This window comes from Myotis daubentonii, chromosome 9 (assembly GCF_963259705.1).
Source record: "Myotis daubentonii chromosome 9, mMyoDau2.1, whole genome shotgun sequence".
Classification (NCBI taxonomy): Eukaryota; Metazoa; Chordata; class Mammalia; order Chiroptera; family Vespertilionidae; genus Myotis; species Myotis daubentonii.
The window spans coordinates 49,078,045-49,098,162 of NC_081848.1; the positions used below are offsets into that span (position 1 = coordinate 49,078,045).

Here is a 20,118-nt window from a genome sequence, read left to right on the forward strand (position 1 = left end):
GAAACTAAATAATTCATGGATCCAAGAAGAAATAAAAGGGGGCAATTAGGAAGTATTTTGTACTAAATGAAAAAAAAAATTAAAACATGTCAGAACTTTTGGGATGCCATTAAAGCAATACTTTGGGGAAGATTTATAGCACTAAACACCTGAATTAGAAAAGAAGAATGGTTTCAAATCAATGACCGCAGCTTATACTTAGAGAAATTAGAAAAATCAAAGAAAAATAAAAGTCAAAGCAAGCAGAAGAAATTGATGAAGATTAAAAAGTCATTAATGAAATAGAAAACAAAAAATAAAAAATGAAATCAATGAAGCCAAAGCCAGTTCTTTGAGAAAATTAATAAAGTCAACAAGTCTCTAGCCAGACTGGTAAAAATAAAAAGACAAAATTACCAGTATCAGGAACGAGAGGTAACATTACTAAAGATTCCATAGATATTAGAAGGATCATAAAGGAATATTATGAACAACTTTATGTCAACAATATTGACAACTTAGATGAAATGGAATCTCACTGGCACTTAATACGTATTTAGCAAACCAGCGGCTCAAGGAGATAGTGGGAGCAGTGGCCTGGCTGTACAAGGTCACAGCACAACAGCCACGGCCCCTGTGGGAAGTCATGGATGTCGCTGGAAAACATCAGCACCTGCCTGAGGAGCAGGAAGCAGTTTGGGGATCTGCAGGGGTAGCGAGGCAGGCCGGGCACCTGGAAAGCTGGCTACGACCATTTAGCTCTAGATGTCCTGTATGTAGTAGTCAGTTCTATATTATTAGGTTAACAAGACAAAGGTGTATCCCCTGGAAGAGCACTTTTCTTTCCTGTGTGGGTAAACCTCAGAGTTTAAATCCTCTGATTTGGATGATGTTATCACTATCTTAGGGACTGTTCTAATGACAAAGAATCTAGAGGAAAAACACAGGCTCTGATTTAAGTAAATTATTCACTTGAATTTGATTACCAAGTAAATAATCTGATAAAAATGAACATTTTCTTTATGCGATTTTCAGTTCTTACTAGATGAAAGCAGAAACCACAGTACTATTGAATTATAATTTTGTAGTACATCTTTTCCTTCCTTTCCAGATACTCAACTTTTCCAGAGACAATGAAAAATTAAATTATTTTGTTAGAATTATGGAAAGCCAAGTAAATCTTGAAAGCATTTTCCATAAACAACACAATCAACATCTTGGGGCCTAAATTTCTGAATTTCACTGAAGTTTTGACTCAAAAACTTAAGTCAAAGGACAAATAAAGACTCAAATTACAGGTTGCATCCATGATACAATCTACCATGGGTGAAATAACTGCAATTGTTACTTCTGTGCCTACATTTTCTAAGGGTTTTATTTTGAAACTGCGGTCTTCCCAGAATGAGTGACGGACAGCCAGTGTGATTCACTAAGGTGGTGCCTGTGCAATGTGGAGGCCACAGAGCACTAAATACCGGGGTTGGACCTTGAAAACTTTCTGAATGATAGAATATTCTCAGATGAGTTACCTAAGCTCCTAGCTTAAGTTCTTTTTGAAGATAACCTTCTTGACTCGGACGTATATCTGACAGAGGTAGGCCATCCTATTTTTGAGAAGAAAACTTAGTATTATAAGATGACTATATATAGTAGGAGAAGAAAATGTGTATTTTGAAAGGAAATATGTCCTCGCTTTTGAGGAGAACAGCTCTTGTTCAACTTTAGCTCTCCTGTTTCTCATTTGTTTTGGAAAGATTCATTAAAACTGAGACTCTAGAACAGTGGTTCTCAACCTTGGCTGCACATTAGAATCACCTGGGAATCTTTTTAAAATCCTGATTTCTGGGCCTCATCCTCCGGAAATTCTGTTTCTTTGTTACTAATGTTGTGGCCCCACCCCATAACAAAGCAACAGAATTTCTGGAGGATGAGGCCCAGAAATCAGGATTTTAAAAAGATTCCCAGGTGATTCTAACGTGCAGCCAAGGTTGAGAACCACTGCTCTAGAATGAAGAACAAGCTGTTTACTTGGTAGCTATTTCCCAGGAAGATTCATCTATTGATTCATATGGATTGGGTCAAAGTTATCCAAGTGTTTGCATGGGTAAGCCCACCACTATACCTAGAATTATCTAATTCTAGACAGTTAGTAAATAGGTAAAATCAACCAAGACGGGTCCAGGGCTAAGAAGAAATAGCTGTAAAGTTGTATGTTTTAGGACCAGAGATGGCTGAAGGGCCAGGGGATCATTTTCTACTTGGAAGACTTTCAGGAACACCACAAAATCCACTCACCACCCCCTCTCTCTTGCCACTATGTCCATTTATTAATGTCCAGAATTTTACTATTCAGATGTCATTCTTATAGCTTAAGGCCTAGTTCCTACTAAAGAGTAAATATCCTTGCAGGCTTGAGAATACCTTTATCCAACTGGCTGCTACTGAATATGAAAGAAGGCTTGGAGATTAAGTTTCCTTAAAAGGCCAGAAAAAACAGTCATGAGGGAATTGGAAGTCTGACGCAAGAAAGAAGTAAGAAGCCTACTGAAGCTGGAAAAGGAACTGAACAAGGCTGGGAAACGACGTATTTCCCCAATATGCTGGGTCAACTCTCCTGGGAGGTCCAGTTGGGTCCTTGGCATATGCAGAAAAAGGTTTCCAATTCATGCCGAGGTGGAGAAATCCAAATTCAACATACAGAAGATTTTTTCTGTCTATCATCAATTACTTGTAAAAATGTGAGCACAAATGTGAACGTATATAGACACACACAAACATGCATCCCTTGTTAAACCTGAGTCACTTGTTTGAAGTACAGACTCATTAAGTGAAAAGAAACCTCAGAGAAAGTTTAATTTTTTCATTGACACATGGGGGATGCTAACACACACAAAAGGAACATAACCAAAGTCACAGAGCTAGTTAGAGCAGTGCTGGAACCAGAAAGCGATGTTTTATAAGGTACTAAATAATTTGGCCACATCCTTTCTTTCTCGACTTCCTGAGTATTAGTCACTGGTGTGGATGCCACCCTGCAGGGGAAAGAGCTAAATGCTCTGTGTGCTGAACATACTCTTTGCTTTCTAACTGCCATGACACTGGCTAAGCTATTTCTTCCACTTGGAATCTCACCTTCCAATTTCTAATGGTTAAAATTGTACACATTCTACAAGGGCCAATTCAAATGCTAAATCCTTCAACATGTCTCCCCTGGTTGTTCCCTCTCTATTCCCTGTTATAATCTGTGTCCCCTAAACTTCATATGTTGAAGCCCCAACCCCCAGTATGGTTGTATTTGAAGGAAGTGATTGAAGTTAAATAAGGACATAAGGGTGGGGCTCTGATCTGATAGGATTAGTGCCCTTATAAGGAGAGAGACCAGACAGCGGGCACTCCTCCCCAGCTCCCCCTTTTCCAGAGCATATATGCAAATGAGGAAGAGAGATGTGAGGACATAGCAAGAAGGTGTTTGCAAGCCAGAAAGAGAGTCCTTAACCAGAAACCAAGTTGGCTGGAACATTGATCTTGGATTTCTAACCTCCAGAACCATGAGGAAATAAATGTCTGTTGTTGAAGCCAGCCAATCTATGGTATTTTGTTATGGCAGCCCAAACAGACTAAGGTATATCTTTATACAGAACTCTGTTTATATTTCTCTAATAATTTTTTCATTCTGTTTTTAAATTTAGGACTATTTTTGCTCAAGAATGTGCTGAAATGACCTGTTAGAACCTCTCTCAGAATTATATAAGATAGAGCAGCTTTGGCTAGATTTCAGTTGCCAATATGGTAAAATATAAATGCAATAAAGGGATTTGTATTACAACAAAAGTGATCAAGGTAGAGGGGGCTTTTAAAATAATATACTATTACATAAGACATTGTATTATATGAAATCAGCTCCTATATTATTTCTATTTTTGCATGCTCATTAAGAGATGGTAATAAATACTTATTATAAGACTAACAATTTATTAGGTTCTAAAAATGAAGCATTAAAATATAATCAATTAAACATAAATAATTAAAATTTTTGTGTACATATAGTCTCTCTCCTAATAGCCTTTGATGGCAGAGACCATGTCTGGCACATCTTGGCATCAACTCAAATGTCTAAAGTATCTTAAGTATGGGTGGATATTGGAGACACATAAAATGCTTGTTGAATTTTAAAATGGCTAATTGCATATTTTCCAAGGGTTTCCCTTCTAACATTACAATTTTTATTTAATTTTATTAGCGGGAAACATCACCCAAGAGTATACTAAAACCATCTAATTTCTCACAGTCATTCCAGATGGTTCTCTGACTCCTGGTAATCCCCTGCCATCAATACTGAAGCACTCCTCTGACGGAGGTTCCCCCCCCCCCCCCCCCCCGGCTTCATTTCCCCAATCCTTAAATCTCCCCTGAAAGCGGCTGCTCTTTATCTTTATGTCTCGCACATCATGTGAAAATCTATCAGTGACAAATGGGGACAACGGCAAAGCTGCAGAAATTGAAAACAGACCTCATGAGTTAGGGACAAGATGTTTCCCTTTGGACATAAAGGGAATTTGCTGAGTCACAGAGTTGAGTATTTATAGCACCATGCAATTTATTTTCTGCTGTAATAACCTATTCTGTAATTCAGCAGCTCCTCCACAAGTCTCCATCAAAACTATGATTTCTAAAAAATGCTAACAATGCTGACTAATAAGAAGGAAACAGCACTACCTAAGCAAAATGAAACTAGAAGAGTAATCTATTTATAAAGTGTTCTTTAGGGACAAGTTGTTAATAAAATCTTTGCTTTTGCTACCCATAAAGAGTCATGAGTTCTGCATTTTCCATTCTTTCCTAAATATGTTATCAAGATGTACCTCACTGAAGGTCCTATCCTTAGGCCTTTCTCCACTACATCACACAATAAGAATTCACAACCAGAAGAAGCTAAAAGCTACAGTTTGTAAAGCCGGCATCCTATTAGCTCCATCTGGCTGCAGATATGTATTGTTTTGGTTGTCTAGAGGTTTTTAAAAATTAAGGCAACATTTAAAAATGAAGACAGCCTATTCTATATAATAAAAGGCTAATATGCAAATTGTCCCCTCGGGAGTTCAACCCCTCACTATGACATTCGCTGACCACCAGGGGATGGTGCGGAACATGGTGGGCAACCAGTGGCAGCAGCGGGGTGCTGAGGGATCGAGGGAAGGAGAAGGCGGGGAGGCTGAGAGGTGGGGAACCTGATTGGCCCTGATCGCTGGCAAGGCCTAGTGCACGGGGCCTCTAGTTCTATATAAAAGCGAAGTTTCCAGCTTCTCTTGAAAAATTGAGATGTGTTAACAATATTCCTGCGTCCCTGCCTGGTGACCTCACCACATTGCTGCTCTTCCTTTGGCCTGGTTGGCTCATCTGCATTCCTGTTTGGCATCAGTAGGCACTTAGTTTGTAACCCTTGCTAAAAGCAGATCATACTACAGACAATATTCCATGTGGATCTCCTCTTAAAGAACTCTAATCAACATCTGTCTGTTATGCTAGCCTACTAAGTGGCCTCTGTCCCTCCAGGCTCTCAGTCCTCCCCAACATCTTACCCTGCTGTATGTTTCTGGAACACAATTACGTCACTGCCTGTTCCAGAGTATGCTATTGCTCGCTGTGAGTGTCGAGAATAATATTAGTCTAAACTCCTTAACATGACTTCTAGGCATTCTGTAATTTGAATCTAAATTACCTTCCACAACTAATGACTAAGTAGATTGAGACTATCCTAAAAGGAAGTGTCAAGAGGACTGCTATGATGTTCTGTCCTTTCCAACATTTTAATCAATGATGTGGATAACAAGAAGGATGATGATTTTCAAATCTAAGGAGGAAAAGGAATAGGAAATGTTTATAATTTGTCTAATCCATCCTGTGAGATGCCTGTCTTAATCCTTTTACTGCCATTGGCAAGTGCTCACCAAGGAAAACAAAAAGTTCTGGGGTCAATGGTGTTTTAAGATTATGCACATGTCAATCATAAATAAAAATAAAGATCCTAAAGTTCTGTTGCCTTTTATAGCATAGTAAGCATTCCTAAAACATTTTTGTATATAGAATCTGTTTTGCAAGACAAAGAAGAAAAACAGGATGATGGATAAAAGATATAAATGAATCGAAGCAATTTTTTTTTTTGCAAAAATTTGAAGATTTATTGAGATGGAAAAAATAGTTTAGCATTCTAATTCTAATGCAAACAAAATTTTGGGGCTGTAGGTAGAAAACTATTAATGAATGAATTGGGGTTACTCCATGATTAAAAATTCTCCCCTTTCAAGAAGTTGCAGCATTGAAGCACTGATTAAATAAGATCTGCATTTGTAGAGGAGGCTCTCTGCACAGCACTGGCACCTAAGGGTAAATTATACTATAATCACAAAAATTTTCCAGAGCACCGAGATGGGCATGCTGCTGGTGGCTGGGTGGTAATTCTCAAATGTACGGTCAAGTTTTCAAAACATTGGGATGGAGCCACTGAAACAGCATGTAGCTATGCTAGAAAAACAAGTAACCGCCAATTGTGATCCAGCATTCCACTACAGAGAGAGTTATGCTGTAAAAAATGTAAAATGTACTAATTCCAAAAAGGTGATATAGTCCAGATAACTTTTTTTACTCAATCCTTCTAGAGGATTCACATTCCAGTCCTGGTGGACCCATCTCTCATGATAACACTTTGCACAGGCACGCCCAGATGTCAGCTGCAGTGTGCTTCCCAGAAGTCATGTCAGTTTCAGTTAACTTTTTTGGATGGGAAAGATAACAGATTTTAGCTTTGGCCAAGTGTAGTCTCTGCACACCAATTAAGCAAATAAATTTGTTTTGTAAGAAAAAACACACAAAACAAAATGTGTTCTTTTTGCACATCTTTCCTTATAACACCACAGATCTTTATAAAGTGAGTCAAGCCCTAATTGGTTTGCTCAGTGGTTAGAGTGTCAGCCCTTGGACTGAAGGGTCTCAGGTTTGATTCCGGTCAAGGGCATGTACCTTGGTTGCAGACTTGATCCTGGCCCCAATCAGGGCGTGTTCAGGAAACAACCAATCAATGTATCTCTCACATATCGATGTTTCTCTCTCTCTCTCTGTCTCTCCCCCTCCCTTTCACTCTAAAAATCAATGGAAAATATGTCCTCGGGTGAGAATTAATAAATAAAAAAATGAGTGAAGTTATCAAACATGCAATTGGGAAATCAATCACTTAGCAGAGAATAAAAAATCCACCCCAACACAAATAAATATCTCCTTAACTCGAGAGATAGCAAAAATGTAAATGGCAGCCAGAGATCACTTCAGAAAGAGCATTCTAGGACTTGCTTGAGCAAAAACAAACCTCTTCATTATTAGTTAATCTATGAGAATTCTGAATTAGTACCTTTGTTACTTTATAGAAAATTTCCCACAAAATTCGCAGGTATCCAGATGAAGCCAGTAAAATTTCGATGGTAACCATGAGGAAGAACAAGAATTATGAACCGGGACACAATATATTGAATCACAGAGTTGTAACATTGCATAACTTCAGCAAATGTTGTAATACGTGAAGTAATTTAGCATGGCACCATTGATTAGCACTTCCATATAGGCATCTTATTTTTGTGAAAATTTTAATACAGTTCTTTAAAAAAAACTGAGAGAGGAAGAGAGAGGGAGAGAGATAGAAACATCAATGGTGAGGAGAATCATTGATTGGCTGCCTCTCATATACCCCCTCCCCCCGCCACTAGGGACTGGGGCTTGTGCCCCAACTGGGAATTGAACTGCAATCTCCTGGTTCATAGGTTGACACCACACTGGCCAGGCTACAGTTCTTATTTATTTATTTATTTGTTTGTTTGTTTGTTTGTTTGTTTATGAGAGAGGAAGGAGGAAGGGACAAAGAGAGAAAGAGATACCAATTTTATTGATTTTTTTTAAGACAGAGAAGAAGGGAAAGAGATAGAAACATCGTTCATGCATCATACTAGTATACTTCAACTCCCACTACCATCATCATCACTATCCTTGCTGCATCTTATACATAGTAAGTACTTAAATGATTGCTGAAGTAATTGACTCAAAATGAATTACAAATCTATTGGGAAAGATGTGCAGCTCCTTGTCTCTAAGAGTATGACCAGATCCAATTATATAAAAATGTAACAAGAACTCTTGCCACCCACTCCCTTTAACAAGTGACTAGGGGTTGCACTCACATAGCTGCAATTCCTTAAAGGTCTCAGGTTAGACACCCGGGTTCTATTTATTGTCACTTCCCATTACTCCAGGCCCAGAGTGAAGGGGGAGGTAAGGAGCCAACTGTCAGACTCAGCGATCTCATGCCTTCGAGAACAGTCAATGTTTTTAATGTATATAGTTTTTATTGATTTCAGAGAGGGAGGGAGAGGGAGAGACGTCTGCAGTTCATGGTGGCTGCAGGTGACACAGGTTCCCTGTAGGAAGCACAGGGCCTCTTCCTCCCATGAGACTATAACACTCATTAGTTGTTTAAAAAAGACAGTATCAGACAAACATTTAATTGATCTCTACTTTAAAATGAGTATAATTAAAAATTTCCCTTAAATGTTTTTTAAATATAAATCAATGTTATTTGAATCATAAATTACACATAGTCTAGGAAGGTCAGTATAAGTAGCTCTAGAGAAGTAGCTTTAGAGAAGTGGGTAAAGATTTGATTGCACTAAAATCAGTTAACTCTCCACAAGAAAAATTTTATTTCATAACCTGAATTAATCATGAGGGGAACCTGGCATAAAACAATGGATGGCTCAGCACTAACGCAATTCCTCTTTGGAAATCAGCTCACAGTCTTGGTGATGCTTGTGGTGACTGGGATCATCCATTACCCCATTATTCCGTACAAAGTACAGCTCAGCACATGTTAATAATATAACGTATTATTATATGTTACATCAGATATTACATATAATATATGATGCTAATAAATTATTAAAAAGAATGAAAGGCTTTTGGAGGTTTAAGAAGTAAAAATGGCTTTGAATATGGCTTACTTTTTTCACTCTGATAATATCTTTGTGGGTAAAAAAGTTGTCCAGATAAGCCCAAGTCTTAGATGAGAAGTCAGACTATGTCTTAAAGAAGAACTAAAAAAAACCCATGATTATATCTAAAAAATGTTATTAATAATAATTATTAATCCATGCATATAAAGCATTTAGCATAGTCCAGTATGTTAGATGTATTCAATAAAAGTATTATTATTCTTTAATTTAATTTCTTTCAATGGCAAATAGCCATAATAGTTATCCTATATAATAAAGAGCTAATATGCTAATTAGACCGGATGGGGGAACGACCTTCCATAATGACCATTGGGCGGGGTTGGGGCCGCAAGGGCCAAGGCAGCTGGGGTTGTGAAGGCCTACTCTTGCACGAATTTTGTGCATCAGGCCTCTAGTATTAAAATAAACATTAATATATTAGTAATTATCATAGTCACATGACAGTTTATAGATAGGGTGTTATGGATGTCCTATTCCTAATTGGGCTGTAGTGACATTGGGAAAATACAGAAAATTGCTTCTGTAGTTCTGTCTAGATCACATGCAACATAAGAGGCTATATGTAATCTTTGGTTTGGTGTGAACCATATTAAACAAATTAGCCAATATTAGTGGGGAAACTAAGTTGGGTAAAAGAAAGCAATTACACACCATCATTATGCAGGACCTTTTCAAGAATATTTTTTTAAAATGGTGTCCAATCCATTCCACATACATATTTTAAATCTGCATTTATAACTCTCCTTTTAAAATTAGGCTGTTGCCCAAAGCACTTATGAAAAATGTCTAAAATTTAGCTGAGGGCTTTATACAACCAAGATTATGGTGTTTTCTTAGTATATAAACCACCCTTTACAATAATTGTACTCACACCATATTCTCTCAGTTTCTTAGTATACAGACACTATTCCCCCTTAAGGCACCAAATTCCAGAACACAAAAACAAATATTAAAAACTAAGAAGAGAGTCAAGTCAGACCATCTTCCTGTTCCCCAGCATCTGGTTTGACTGCCACATTGAATGGTAATTTGTCCTTCAAACTCCACTCTGTTACACAATAATCTAGAAGAAATGGCAGGTCCCTCCTTCAAGGTGGATATTTCTCATAGAATAATTGGGGTTAACAGTTTTGATTGGAAATTGATAATAAATCTTGAGGTTGAAGGTTAATTGCTGGTAACAAATTATCCTTTGTGACTAACAACTTCCTCTATAACATTAATAAAAGTCTCTTGATTTGTGTAGTTTTCATGTATATTAATGTTGAAGGATGCTCTAAGACTGGCTGAAGCAGAAGAAATAACAGAAAGAGGGCTCTGAAAAGGACGAAAAGAGGAGAGAACAAGAAATGAGCCCAGGAAAGCATGGAAAGTTGACAGTCTAATGGAGAAAGCTTTAAATATTAATTATTACTAAATAGCCTGATGACCACTTATAAGTAACCACATTCCTTTAAATCTTATTTTTGCTATTAGTTTATCTAAACCATTTTTTAAAAAAGTGTGAGTGTAGAAGTAAAAACTCCTTGCTAGGTATACATTATTAAACTTCCTCGATTTGGCACACAAGGCCCTGCATGGTCTAGCCACATACTACCGTTTTTCCTGCCTCCGTCTCCAGCCACAACTCCAGTAAGGATCCCTGGTGTCTTCTCTGTCTGGAATATGTATGCCTTCCCTGCCTACCCACTCCCCATCTCATCCCACCTGTAAGACAAATGCCTATTTATCTTTCAAGGCACAAATGTGACAATTTCTTTGCAGTGTTCCTTGTTGCGCCAGGAATAAAGGTATTCAAAATATATCTGTTTTCGAACACTTATGTTGTAATTTATTTTACTAAACTACCTTTTTCTGTAAGTGTGTGCACTCCTCAAGGGCAGAGATCCTGACTCGTTCACTTTTCATTCCTAGCACTTGGGGCATTTTAGTAGCTCAATGCCAACTGAACTGAATTATGCTAAATTTCTTTTGGAACAGAGAAAGAACCAGAGTTGGAGTAGGCTGCCTTCTTTTCTGAAGAATAAACCAAAGGGCCCCAAACCTTTGACCATAATATGAAAGAAGTTGAAAAGTCTAGAAAAATATTTAACGAATACTTGTAATTCTTCACTGAAAAACACAATAGTTAATATCCATTCTAGATCTTTGGAGTAAATCACTTTATAGCTGCCTTATAGCACTAGTTTAAACAGTGAACACAAACTAATATTAATGAAGAACAGCAACTCTAAACCAAGTATAATAATTCAGTTTCTCAGAAGCAGAGGTTTTCCAGGTATTAGGAACAGAGCAGCCATCTAAAGCTGGAAAGAAAAAGTGAGTGAAGCAAGAAGAGGCTGTGATGAAACAGAGGAGAAAGGAACGGAATGCTAACTTGTACTAAAGGACAAGAAAAGAAATGAAGGGAGGAAATAAAAGCAAGACGCCATTCCTCTGGCCATTCTAAAATTCTGCTGTGCCAGAGGCATCTGCAAGAACAAGCACATTCATCTCTTTCCAGGCCAAATCTGGATTCAGCCCAGTGTTGATGCCTGTCTTCACTCTCAAACATTTTTCTGCTGACTTATTTTTAAGATTAGTATTTGATTTTACAGCAGAAAAAAAAGATGAAAAAAGACTCTCCTTTTTTGTGTATGTGTCAAAAATGTAATCCTTTGAGACTTTTTGTAGGAAATACAATGTACCCAGATCATGACGTCTAAGAACAATAAAATTCTTTTCCTCTTCTGTAGATTTTTAGGAAACTTTCTTATCATTTATTAATTAGTAGCAATCACAATATCATAAATATGATACTAGCTATCATTATTATTTCTATCACCTTCCTCTGGACTTTTTTTTTTTTACCATGTTCTGTTAGATACACAGGCTTACACAAGAAAGACACAGATAAATAGATTTTAGTTTGATCATTTTGGAGGGCAGGGGTTGGGCAGAATTATTGCTAGAGCCTGGTGGCAGGAAGGTCATCGCTCAGGAGATGGCTCAGGAAATTCTGTGGTTCTCCATGTTTTAATGTTTACTTTTTGTTTCTTTGATTAACTAAGCTAGTTTACACAAATGACTTTTTACAGGTAGTGACCAACTTATTTTCCTATCGTACCACCCTGAATATACAATAACTAGGTCTTAAGTTTTATTTACATGTAAAATATATATTTCTTCAAACTGGGAAATGCTCTACATTTCACATTTTTCCTAATGTATTTATGAAAATACAATTAGTTTAATTATATATTACATTTTGAATTAGATACAAGTTGAAACAAAACAGAAGGTGACCTAAGCACTTTGGGGGTGGAAAATTCTTAATTAGTAATTAATTGTTTTAAGGAAATCATCTATCAACAAGGCAAACATCAAATATATTATGCTCAGCCCTGGCCAGTGTGGCTCAGTTGGTTGGAGCATCATCCCATGTATCAAAAGGTGGTGGGTTTAATTCCTGATCAGGGCACATACCTAGACTGCGGATTTGATCTCTGGTCCAGGCACATATGGACGGTGACTAATCAATGTTCTCTCTCACATCGATGTTTCTCTCTTTCTCTCTCCCTCTCCTCCTGCCAACACCACTACCTCTTGCCTCCATCTCCTCCCACTAAAATCAATGGGCGTGTCCTCGGGTGAGGAATAAAAAATATATATGCTAAGTAAAAGAAGGCAGACATAAAGAAACATGTTATATGATTCCATTTATATAAAATATCCAGAAAAGGCAAATTTATAGAGACAAAAGGTATATTATATTAGTGGTTGCCGAGGAATAGGGAGTAATTATAACAATTTGAAACTGGCTGTTAAGTCACCATCTTCAAGAAAGGCTTCATAAGTTAAAGAAGCATGAGTAGAGAAAAGTGAGAAAAAAACAGTAGGGGGGAAAAACCATAACAAATTCCCAAGGATCTAAGATAGATCATATTATAAGTGGAACATCTTTTATAATAAATAAAGCTCTAAAAGATTTATAGCTCATTTGGCCAATGAAATGGTCTGCTCTTATAAAAATGGCAAGGATATGTACACGATCTTTTCATTAAAAAGAAAATATACACGCAGTCATTAAAAAGAAATAGGTATATGTGCTATGTACCTATTTAGGTATATGGAAGGGTCTCCAAGATGTACTATTCAGTGAAAAAAAGCAAGGTAAGAAAACAGTGTGAATGGTTTGATAACTTTAGTTTAAAAAAATGTAATTTTATCTGTATATTCTGGCAAAAATGCACAATTTTTCCCAAACAGGAAGAAATAACCATCAGAGGAAATGGGACAGAGGTGGGAAAGGGAGCTTTCATTTTGCACTGTGAATCTTTCTGTATTATCTAAATTTTTTAACCATGTATATGTATTACTTTTATGTTAGAAAATGCCCATTTGGTTGGTGGAATTACTTACTATATTAGAAAGAGTACTACTGGCCATGAAAATGATTTATTCACTCTGCTGCCCACTATATATTGCCTGGCATTATAACTCTGTATGTTGAGATGCATAATAAACTTTTGCTGCATTGAAAAAATATACTAATAAATATTATTAAAATACTTTTAAAGTAAGTTTTAAAAAGACAAGCAGCTGAGTCCAATCTTTGAAGTCAGGCTGAGCAGGAGCCAGGAGTTGATATTGGCTGAGCAGTATGTGAACGGCTCATTTGCAGTCGGTGGCCAGGATAACACACTTTACATCTACAGATTTTCCTGAATTAAAAAATGCATATGACCCAGAAATAATTTCCCATAAGACAGAAATTTAGAAAGCATCTAAGAATCAGTATGACCCGCCCATCCCTTCCCACACCTCCCGTGTCAGTTATCAATGCAGAGCTCTTTTCTCCACATCTACCTTTCTTTGGTCTGCTTCGTGGTACAGGAGCTGGACCTGCCAACAGTCCTCCTTGGCCAGCGGTGCACTTATGCCAGTACAGGGCAGTGAAGCGACACTGAAGTCTGAGTGGTGTGCTTTTTCCTTCTGGCTCCTGTGGCATGCACCCAGAAATGCTCCCCACTTAGCAAGTTCCAGTGGTACCCCAAAGAGTGGCTTCCTGTGAAGTTTCACGGGCACCCTAGTGAGTGGATCCCTAGCAAGTCATGCCAGAACTCCAGTAGGCAGTTTCCTGCTTGCCATCCCTGGAATGTGGCTCCTCCATGAATTTCCATGCCATCCACTGGCCACAGTAGCACCTCTCCAACAAGGGCTGGCTCTCAGTTTTGTGGGGGAAGGGCCCTCTTCCCAGTTTTCTCCTTTCCTGGGGACTCTGCCTGAGCCTAGAGGTACCAGCTGCTCCCTTTACCTGCTATGCTTGTATTCTATAGAATTCTCTTTAATTCTTAGTAGTTAATCTTGTTACTATTTAATAAAATTTAAGCTACTTAATTAAAATTTCCCTGCTGATTCCTGACTGGACCTTACCTAATTCACACCCAAAACAAATCAAGCCAAACCAAACCAAATCAAATCAACCCAAGCCAACAACAAAGAATTAAATTGGTAAACCCACTCTTAAAACATACATCTGTATGTTAGGTTTGATAATACAGAGAAACACCATGGCATTTAGCCCAACTTGTTAACTAATTGCATTAACAACTCCCATAAAACTAAAAGAGACAGTGTGGTACTTTTGTGATGTGTAAACGAAGCTAAGCTAGAACTATATTTTCCTGAATTCTCTTCCCTCTATGCCTCCAGAGAAAGTTGTCCAAGATTTGGAAGGCAAAAACGAAGCAGCAGCCATACATCTGAAGGTCAGTTTAGGATGCCAGGTGCTCTTGAGTTCATAGACTTTGTCACTGATCTGCTGGTTCACCTTGTTGACATGGAGAAGGAACTGAGCTCCTAGCTCTTCCAGTTCCTGCTGGATCTCTTCCTTCAGTTTCTCCTAGTCCAGGGCCAGGTGCGTGTGCAGCTCCATGGCCAACAGTGCTCCTTCTCTTGCAGGTCCCTTGCACTGTCGAGGTGGGAGGACGTAAGAGGTGGGCACAGATTCCAGTCTGTCACGGCAAAAACGCCTGCGTCATGTCCAGCTGTTCTTCCTGATTGCTGTCCTGATGACCTACAGAGACCTCAGGCCCTAATTCAAAGACTTCCATAAGCTTTTCCCACAGCTTCCATAACACTGTAAGGGCTGGTCCCTATAATAAATTCCTTACTTCATACCACTATGGTGTTTCTGTTATCAGGGTCAAACCCTTACTAATATACATTGTAAAATGGTTAAATGATTCAACACTCCCCCCCCCCGCCCCACCAAAAATCATAAGGGACCTGTGTCACTTAAGCAATTGGGTTTCTACTGTCAATTCTTATTTTCCCTATGTTTCTCCTTATTTATTTGTGCACAATATCTAGGTTTTAAAATAGCTTAGATGTTGAAGTGGGAAATTTTTTTTAATGTCATTTTCTTTAACAAATACCCATGTGAGCACTCTTAAATGCTATGAAGCTAATTAGATATAGGATGAAGTGATCTAGCTACTCTGAGATACAGAGGCAAATTTCCTAGGTGGCTTAGGATGCAGGAGAGCCTGGCCTATTTTTGTGACAGTGTTCTCCATACCAGCAGAGGAATGAGATAAAAAACTAAGAACTTAAGCTGGGCAGGAAGACCAAAAGATAATGTCCAAACTCCAGCAATGTCATTAGTTCCACACCCAAATTCATTTGTTGACATTTTTGCGGTTTAGCCTTGTTTCCTGATCATGCTCAGTGTGACTTCCCAGTTCTCAGAAGTGTGAACCTCATAAATTCCACTTTCGGTTTTAGAAGCGGGCAAGTAGGAAAAAGAGGGATATTCGGTGCTTGGCAGCAGAGAAAGAGCTCTTGAATAGGGAGAACTTTAGGTTAAGACCTTTAACTCCAAGACTGTGAACATGCTATTTGAAATAGAGTTTTTAGAAAACTGGTCTTATCAATAAATACTTTTTGAGCACCTACTAGCTACTAGGAAAGTAGCTAGGCCTCATCAGTTAGAAATGGTGGATGAAACAGAAAGGACAGGCAGAATAAAGAGTAAGACTACTGCTAGCATCTAGGGACATGATCTTTTCATGCAGAGGACTCTACCTGAGGCACATCATCTGGTGCCTCAAGACCTGGATATTTAATAAACCCATGAAAATATGGAGTCACTTAAGCTGGAAGTCCTTCCATGTTCCCTGTTGAAGTCCCAAAGCTACTGCATATGGCTCAGCAGTGAGTCAGCCTGGAGGCCACAGGCGTGTTGTTTCCCACTGCACATCTCAGAAGGATGTATTACATGTGCTGTGCAGAGTGTAACTATTTAAATTCTTATAAGTTCTCCACAGGAATAGAGAGAATAAAAAGAACTTGCTGAATTTATTTGCCATAAAACTAATTTCTTTATGAAAAGACATGGATAGGAGAAACGTAATAAATGTAAGTGACAGAATCATGAGATTCACTAAACATTCCAGAAAATTCTCAGAAGGTTCATAGACATTGTCAATGAAGTTAAACTCTAATTTCCACCCCTATAGATTTATTTCATTTGTCCATTTATTCATTCAACAAATATTTACTGATTGACATTAGAATATCACATCAGGTAAGACAGATACTATCCCAACCTCATGGAATTTACTTTCTGTGGTGGGGGAAAACACTCAAAAGTAAACAAATAAATACATAACATAATTTCAGTTGGTATAAAGTGCTATAAAAAGTGAAGCAGGGATGAAATGGGTGGTTCTGTTTTAGATGATTTAGTATCAGAGATTAAAATTTCTACACATAGCATACAATAAATGTTATAACAAATATAACCATAGATATGTCTTAGACATACTGGATTCATGTACTGAATACATTTATATAAATCATAATGAGCTTATATATATAGATCAATGAAACTTACCCTATAGAAAGCACTGGTCAAAGGGAGTAATGCTGCAGCAATGTTATACTCCTCTAAACTCGAACAATCCTTAGACAAAACAAAGAGAAATAAGTATTAATTAGCACATTTATCGGAAATGATAAACATATGGAAACAAAAATCTGGACTATACTGTTTATTGTCCAATGGGGTTCTTTTATTCCAAATTGTTACTAAGATGTATTAAGGTAAGTTTGGGAGAAAAAATACTGTCCCTGAAGCACATTCTTTTAGGAATGAGATAAAAATACATTTTGAGAAAGACATTTTGATATGCTCATAATGAATAGCTAGCTTTACTTACCTGTTTTCCAAAAATTGTTATAAAGTACGTAATTCATAGAAAACAATTTTTGGAGGCGTTTTTAAAAAATATATATTTTATTGATTATTTACAGAGAGGAAGGGAGAGGGATAGAGGGTTAGAAACATCAATGAGAGAGAAACATCGATCAGCTGCCTCCTGCACACCCCCTACTGGGGATGTGCCTGCAACCAAGGTACATGCCCTTGACTGGAATCAAACCTGGGACCCTTCAGTCCGCAGGCCGACGCTCTATCCACTGAGCCAAACCGGTTAGGGCTTGGAGGTGGTTTTGATACATTTAACTATTGCATTTCACTGAATCTAAATACACTTTTTTTTTCTTCATATTTTAACTTCTCTGAAACTGGAATGCATTTTATAATTAATTGGAAATATTTTTTCTCTCTGAATGTCTCATACAAAGGTATTTTGTTATTGATCAGGCAAGAAATACCATTGATGCTAAAATCCATTTGATGGAATGTTTTTGGAATAGTCAGAAAATCCTATTGATAATGTGAAATGGTATAAAAATAGTATGGCAATTTCTCAAAATTGAAAAATAGAATTATCATATGATCCAACAATTCTACTTCTGGGTATATAACCAAAATAGTAGTGACTTGAACAGATATTTGAACATTCATGTTCATAGAGGCACTATTTAGAATACCTAATATGTGAAAACAACCCAACAGAGGAATGAATAAACAAAATGTGTGCATGCATGCATGCACAGAGGAATATTATTCAGTCTTAAAAAGGAAGGAAATTCCAACACACACTATAAGGATGAACCTTGAGGAGTTATGCTAAGTGAAACAACTGTATGATCCAAACTAAAGAGCTTCTGCACAGCAAAGAAAACCATCAGCAAAATGAAAAGGCAGCTTACTAAAAGGGAGAACATGTCCAGTAAGAGATTAATGTCCAATATATTCAAGGAACTCATATAAGTCAATAGCAAAAATACAAATAACCCAATTAAAAAATGGGCCAAGAAATTAAATAGACATTTTCCAAAGAAGACATACAAATAGCTAAGAGGTATATGAAAAGGTGCTTAAAATAATTAATTATCAGGGGAATGCAAATCAAAACCACAATGTACCACCTCACATCTGTTAGAATTGCTATTATCAAACAGACAAAAAATTACAAGTGCTAACAAGGATGTAGAGAATGGAGAACCCTTGTACAGTGCTGGTGGTAATGTAAACTGGTACAGGCACTATGAAAAACAGTATGGAGGTTCCTCAAGAAATTAAAAAATAGAACTACTATATCATCCAGTAACCCCATTTCTGAGTATATATCTAAATAAAATGAAATAATAATTATTTTAAAAAAATCCTTACACAAGGATATGTTTCCATTGGTTCTTAGAGAGAGATGAAGGGAGAAAGATTGAATGGTTGTCTCCTACCCATATACTAGATGTACCAGTTAATAATGGTGGGTTTTGTAATCAAAGAAAACACGATAATTTCAAGAGAAACATCAAAAGTGCTTTATTCCAAGTAATGTCCACTGCTAGCTATACATTTCCCCTATCTTTCAGGTAATTTGTGGATACCATCCCAATAGAACTTTTCTTGTTTTTAGGCAAACCATTCAGAGACCCAATTTTCCACTTCTTCCTACTGCTCAGAAAGTGTGTGTGCCATCGATCAGAACAAGTGGTAATCTGAAGGAGCAAGGTCTGGTGAATACAGCAGTTGGGTTAATACTTCCCAGGCAAGATCTTTTAATGTGTCTTTAACTGGTTCTGAAGTGTGTGATGGTGTATTATCATGAAGCAAAATTACTTTGCCGTGTCTTCTGGAACATTCTGGTCATTTCACGATCAATGGTTCACACTGATTATTTGTTGTCGGTAGCCACCAGTATTAAGGGTTTCACCTGGTTTTAGAAGCTCATAATACACCACACCTTCCTGACCCCACCAAACGCAGAGCATTGTCTTCTTTCAGAAGCGATTTGGCCTTGCAGTCGATGTTGATGGTTGACCTGGATCAACCCATGATTTCGTGCATTAGGGATTCTCAAAATAAATCCACTTTTCATCGCTAGTCACAATTCGATGCAAAAAAGACTTTCTTTCATGCCGTTGAAGCAACATTTTACTGATGACTTTTTGGTTTCCCATTTTTCTTTCGTTCAGTTGATGTGGCACTCATTTTCCTTCCTTTAAAATCTTTCCCTTTGCTTGTAAATGATCGGAAGTTGTTTGCTGAGCAACGTTTAATCTTTCTGCAAGTTATTTTTGAGTTTGACATGCATCTTCATCCAATAATGCTTGTAATTGTTGGTCTTCAAACTTTTTCGGTTGATCTGGACGTTCTTTTTCTTTCACATTGAAATCATCACTTTTAAAGTGTTTAAACCAGCGTTCACAAGTATCTTGAGATGGAGCATGTTCACCATAAGCTTCCTGAAGTATACAATAACTTTTTCTTCAAAATAAAGTAATGAATTAAAACTTCCCACAAATGCTTTTTTTTTGGCATAAAATTCGACATTTTTAAGCGTAAAAATATCTATGATGTTAACACCTTCAGCAAATTTGACATATGAAGTTTTGAAGCTTGTTGCCAATATAACAAAATAGCATACATATCAAATCGCATATATATCAACATATGTGTAACCCCATCTATTGAAAAAAATCCGTATTATTAACTGGTACACCTAGTATGCACAAATAGAGGATTAAAACTGCATGAGAGAACACTCAATAAACTGAGTCATCCTGCTAGGGCTGAAATTATTATCTTGAAGAGATTACCTGTACTTCCATGTTCATTGAAGCATTATTTACAATAGGCAAGGTATGAAAACAAACTGGCCATCAATGAATGAATCATAAAGAAAATGTGGTT

The 20,118-nt window shown here is 37.3% G+C and overlaps 1 protein-coding gene across 6 annotated transcripts in view; it reads right to left on the reverse strand.

The window, feature by feature from the left end:
- The window catches only part of SBF2 (SET binding factor 2), a 382,686-nt gene that overhangs the window by 88,825 nt on the left and 273,743 nt on the right, over positions 1 to 20,118 (reverse strand). For all 6 annotated transcript variants that reach the window (XM_059708873.1, XM_059708876.1, XM_059708875.1 and 3 more), the window contains one exon: positions 16,909 to 16,977. In XM_059708873.1, the coding sequence (XP_059564856.1) occupies positions 16,909 to 16,977 (69 nt within the window). The remainder of the gene's footprint in view (positions 1 to 16,908; positions 16,978 to 20,118) is intronic.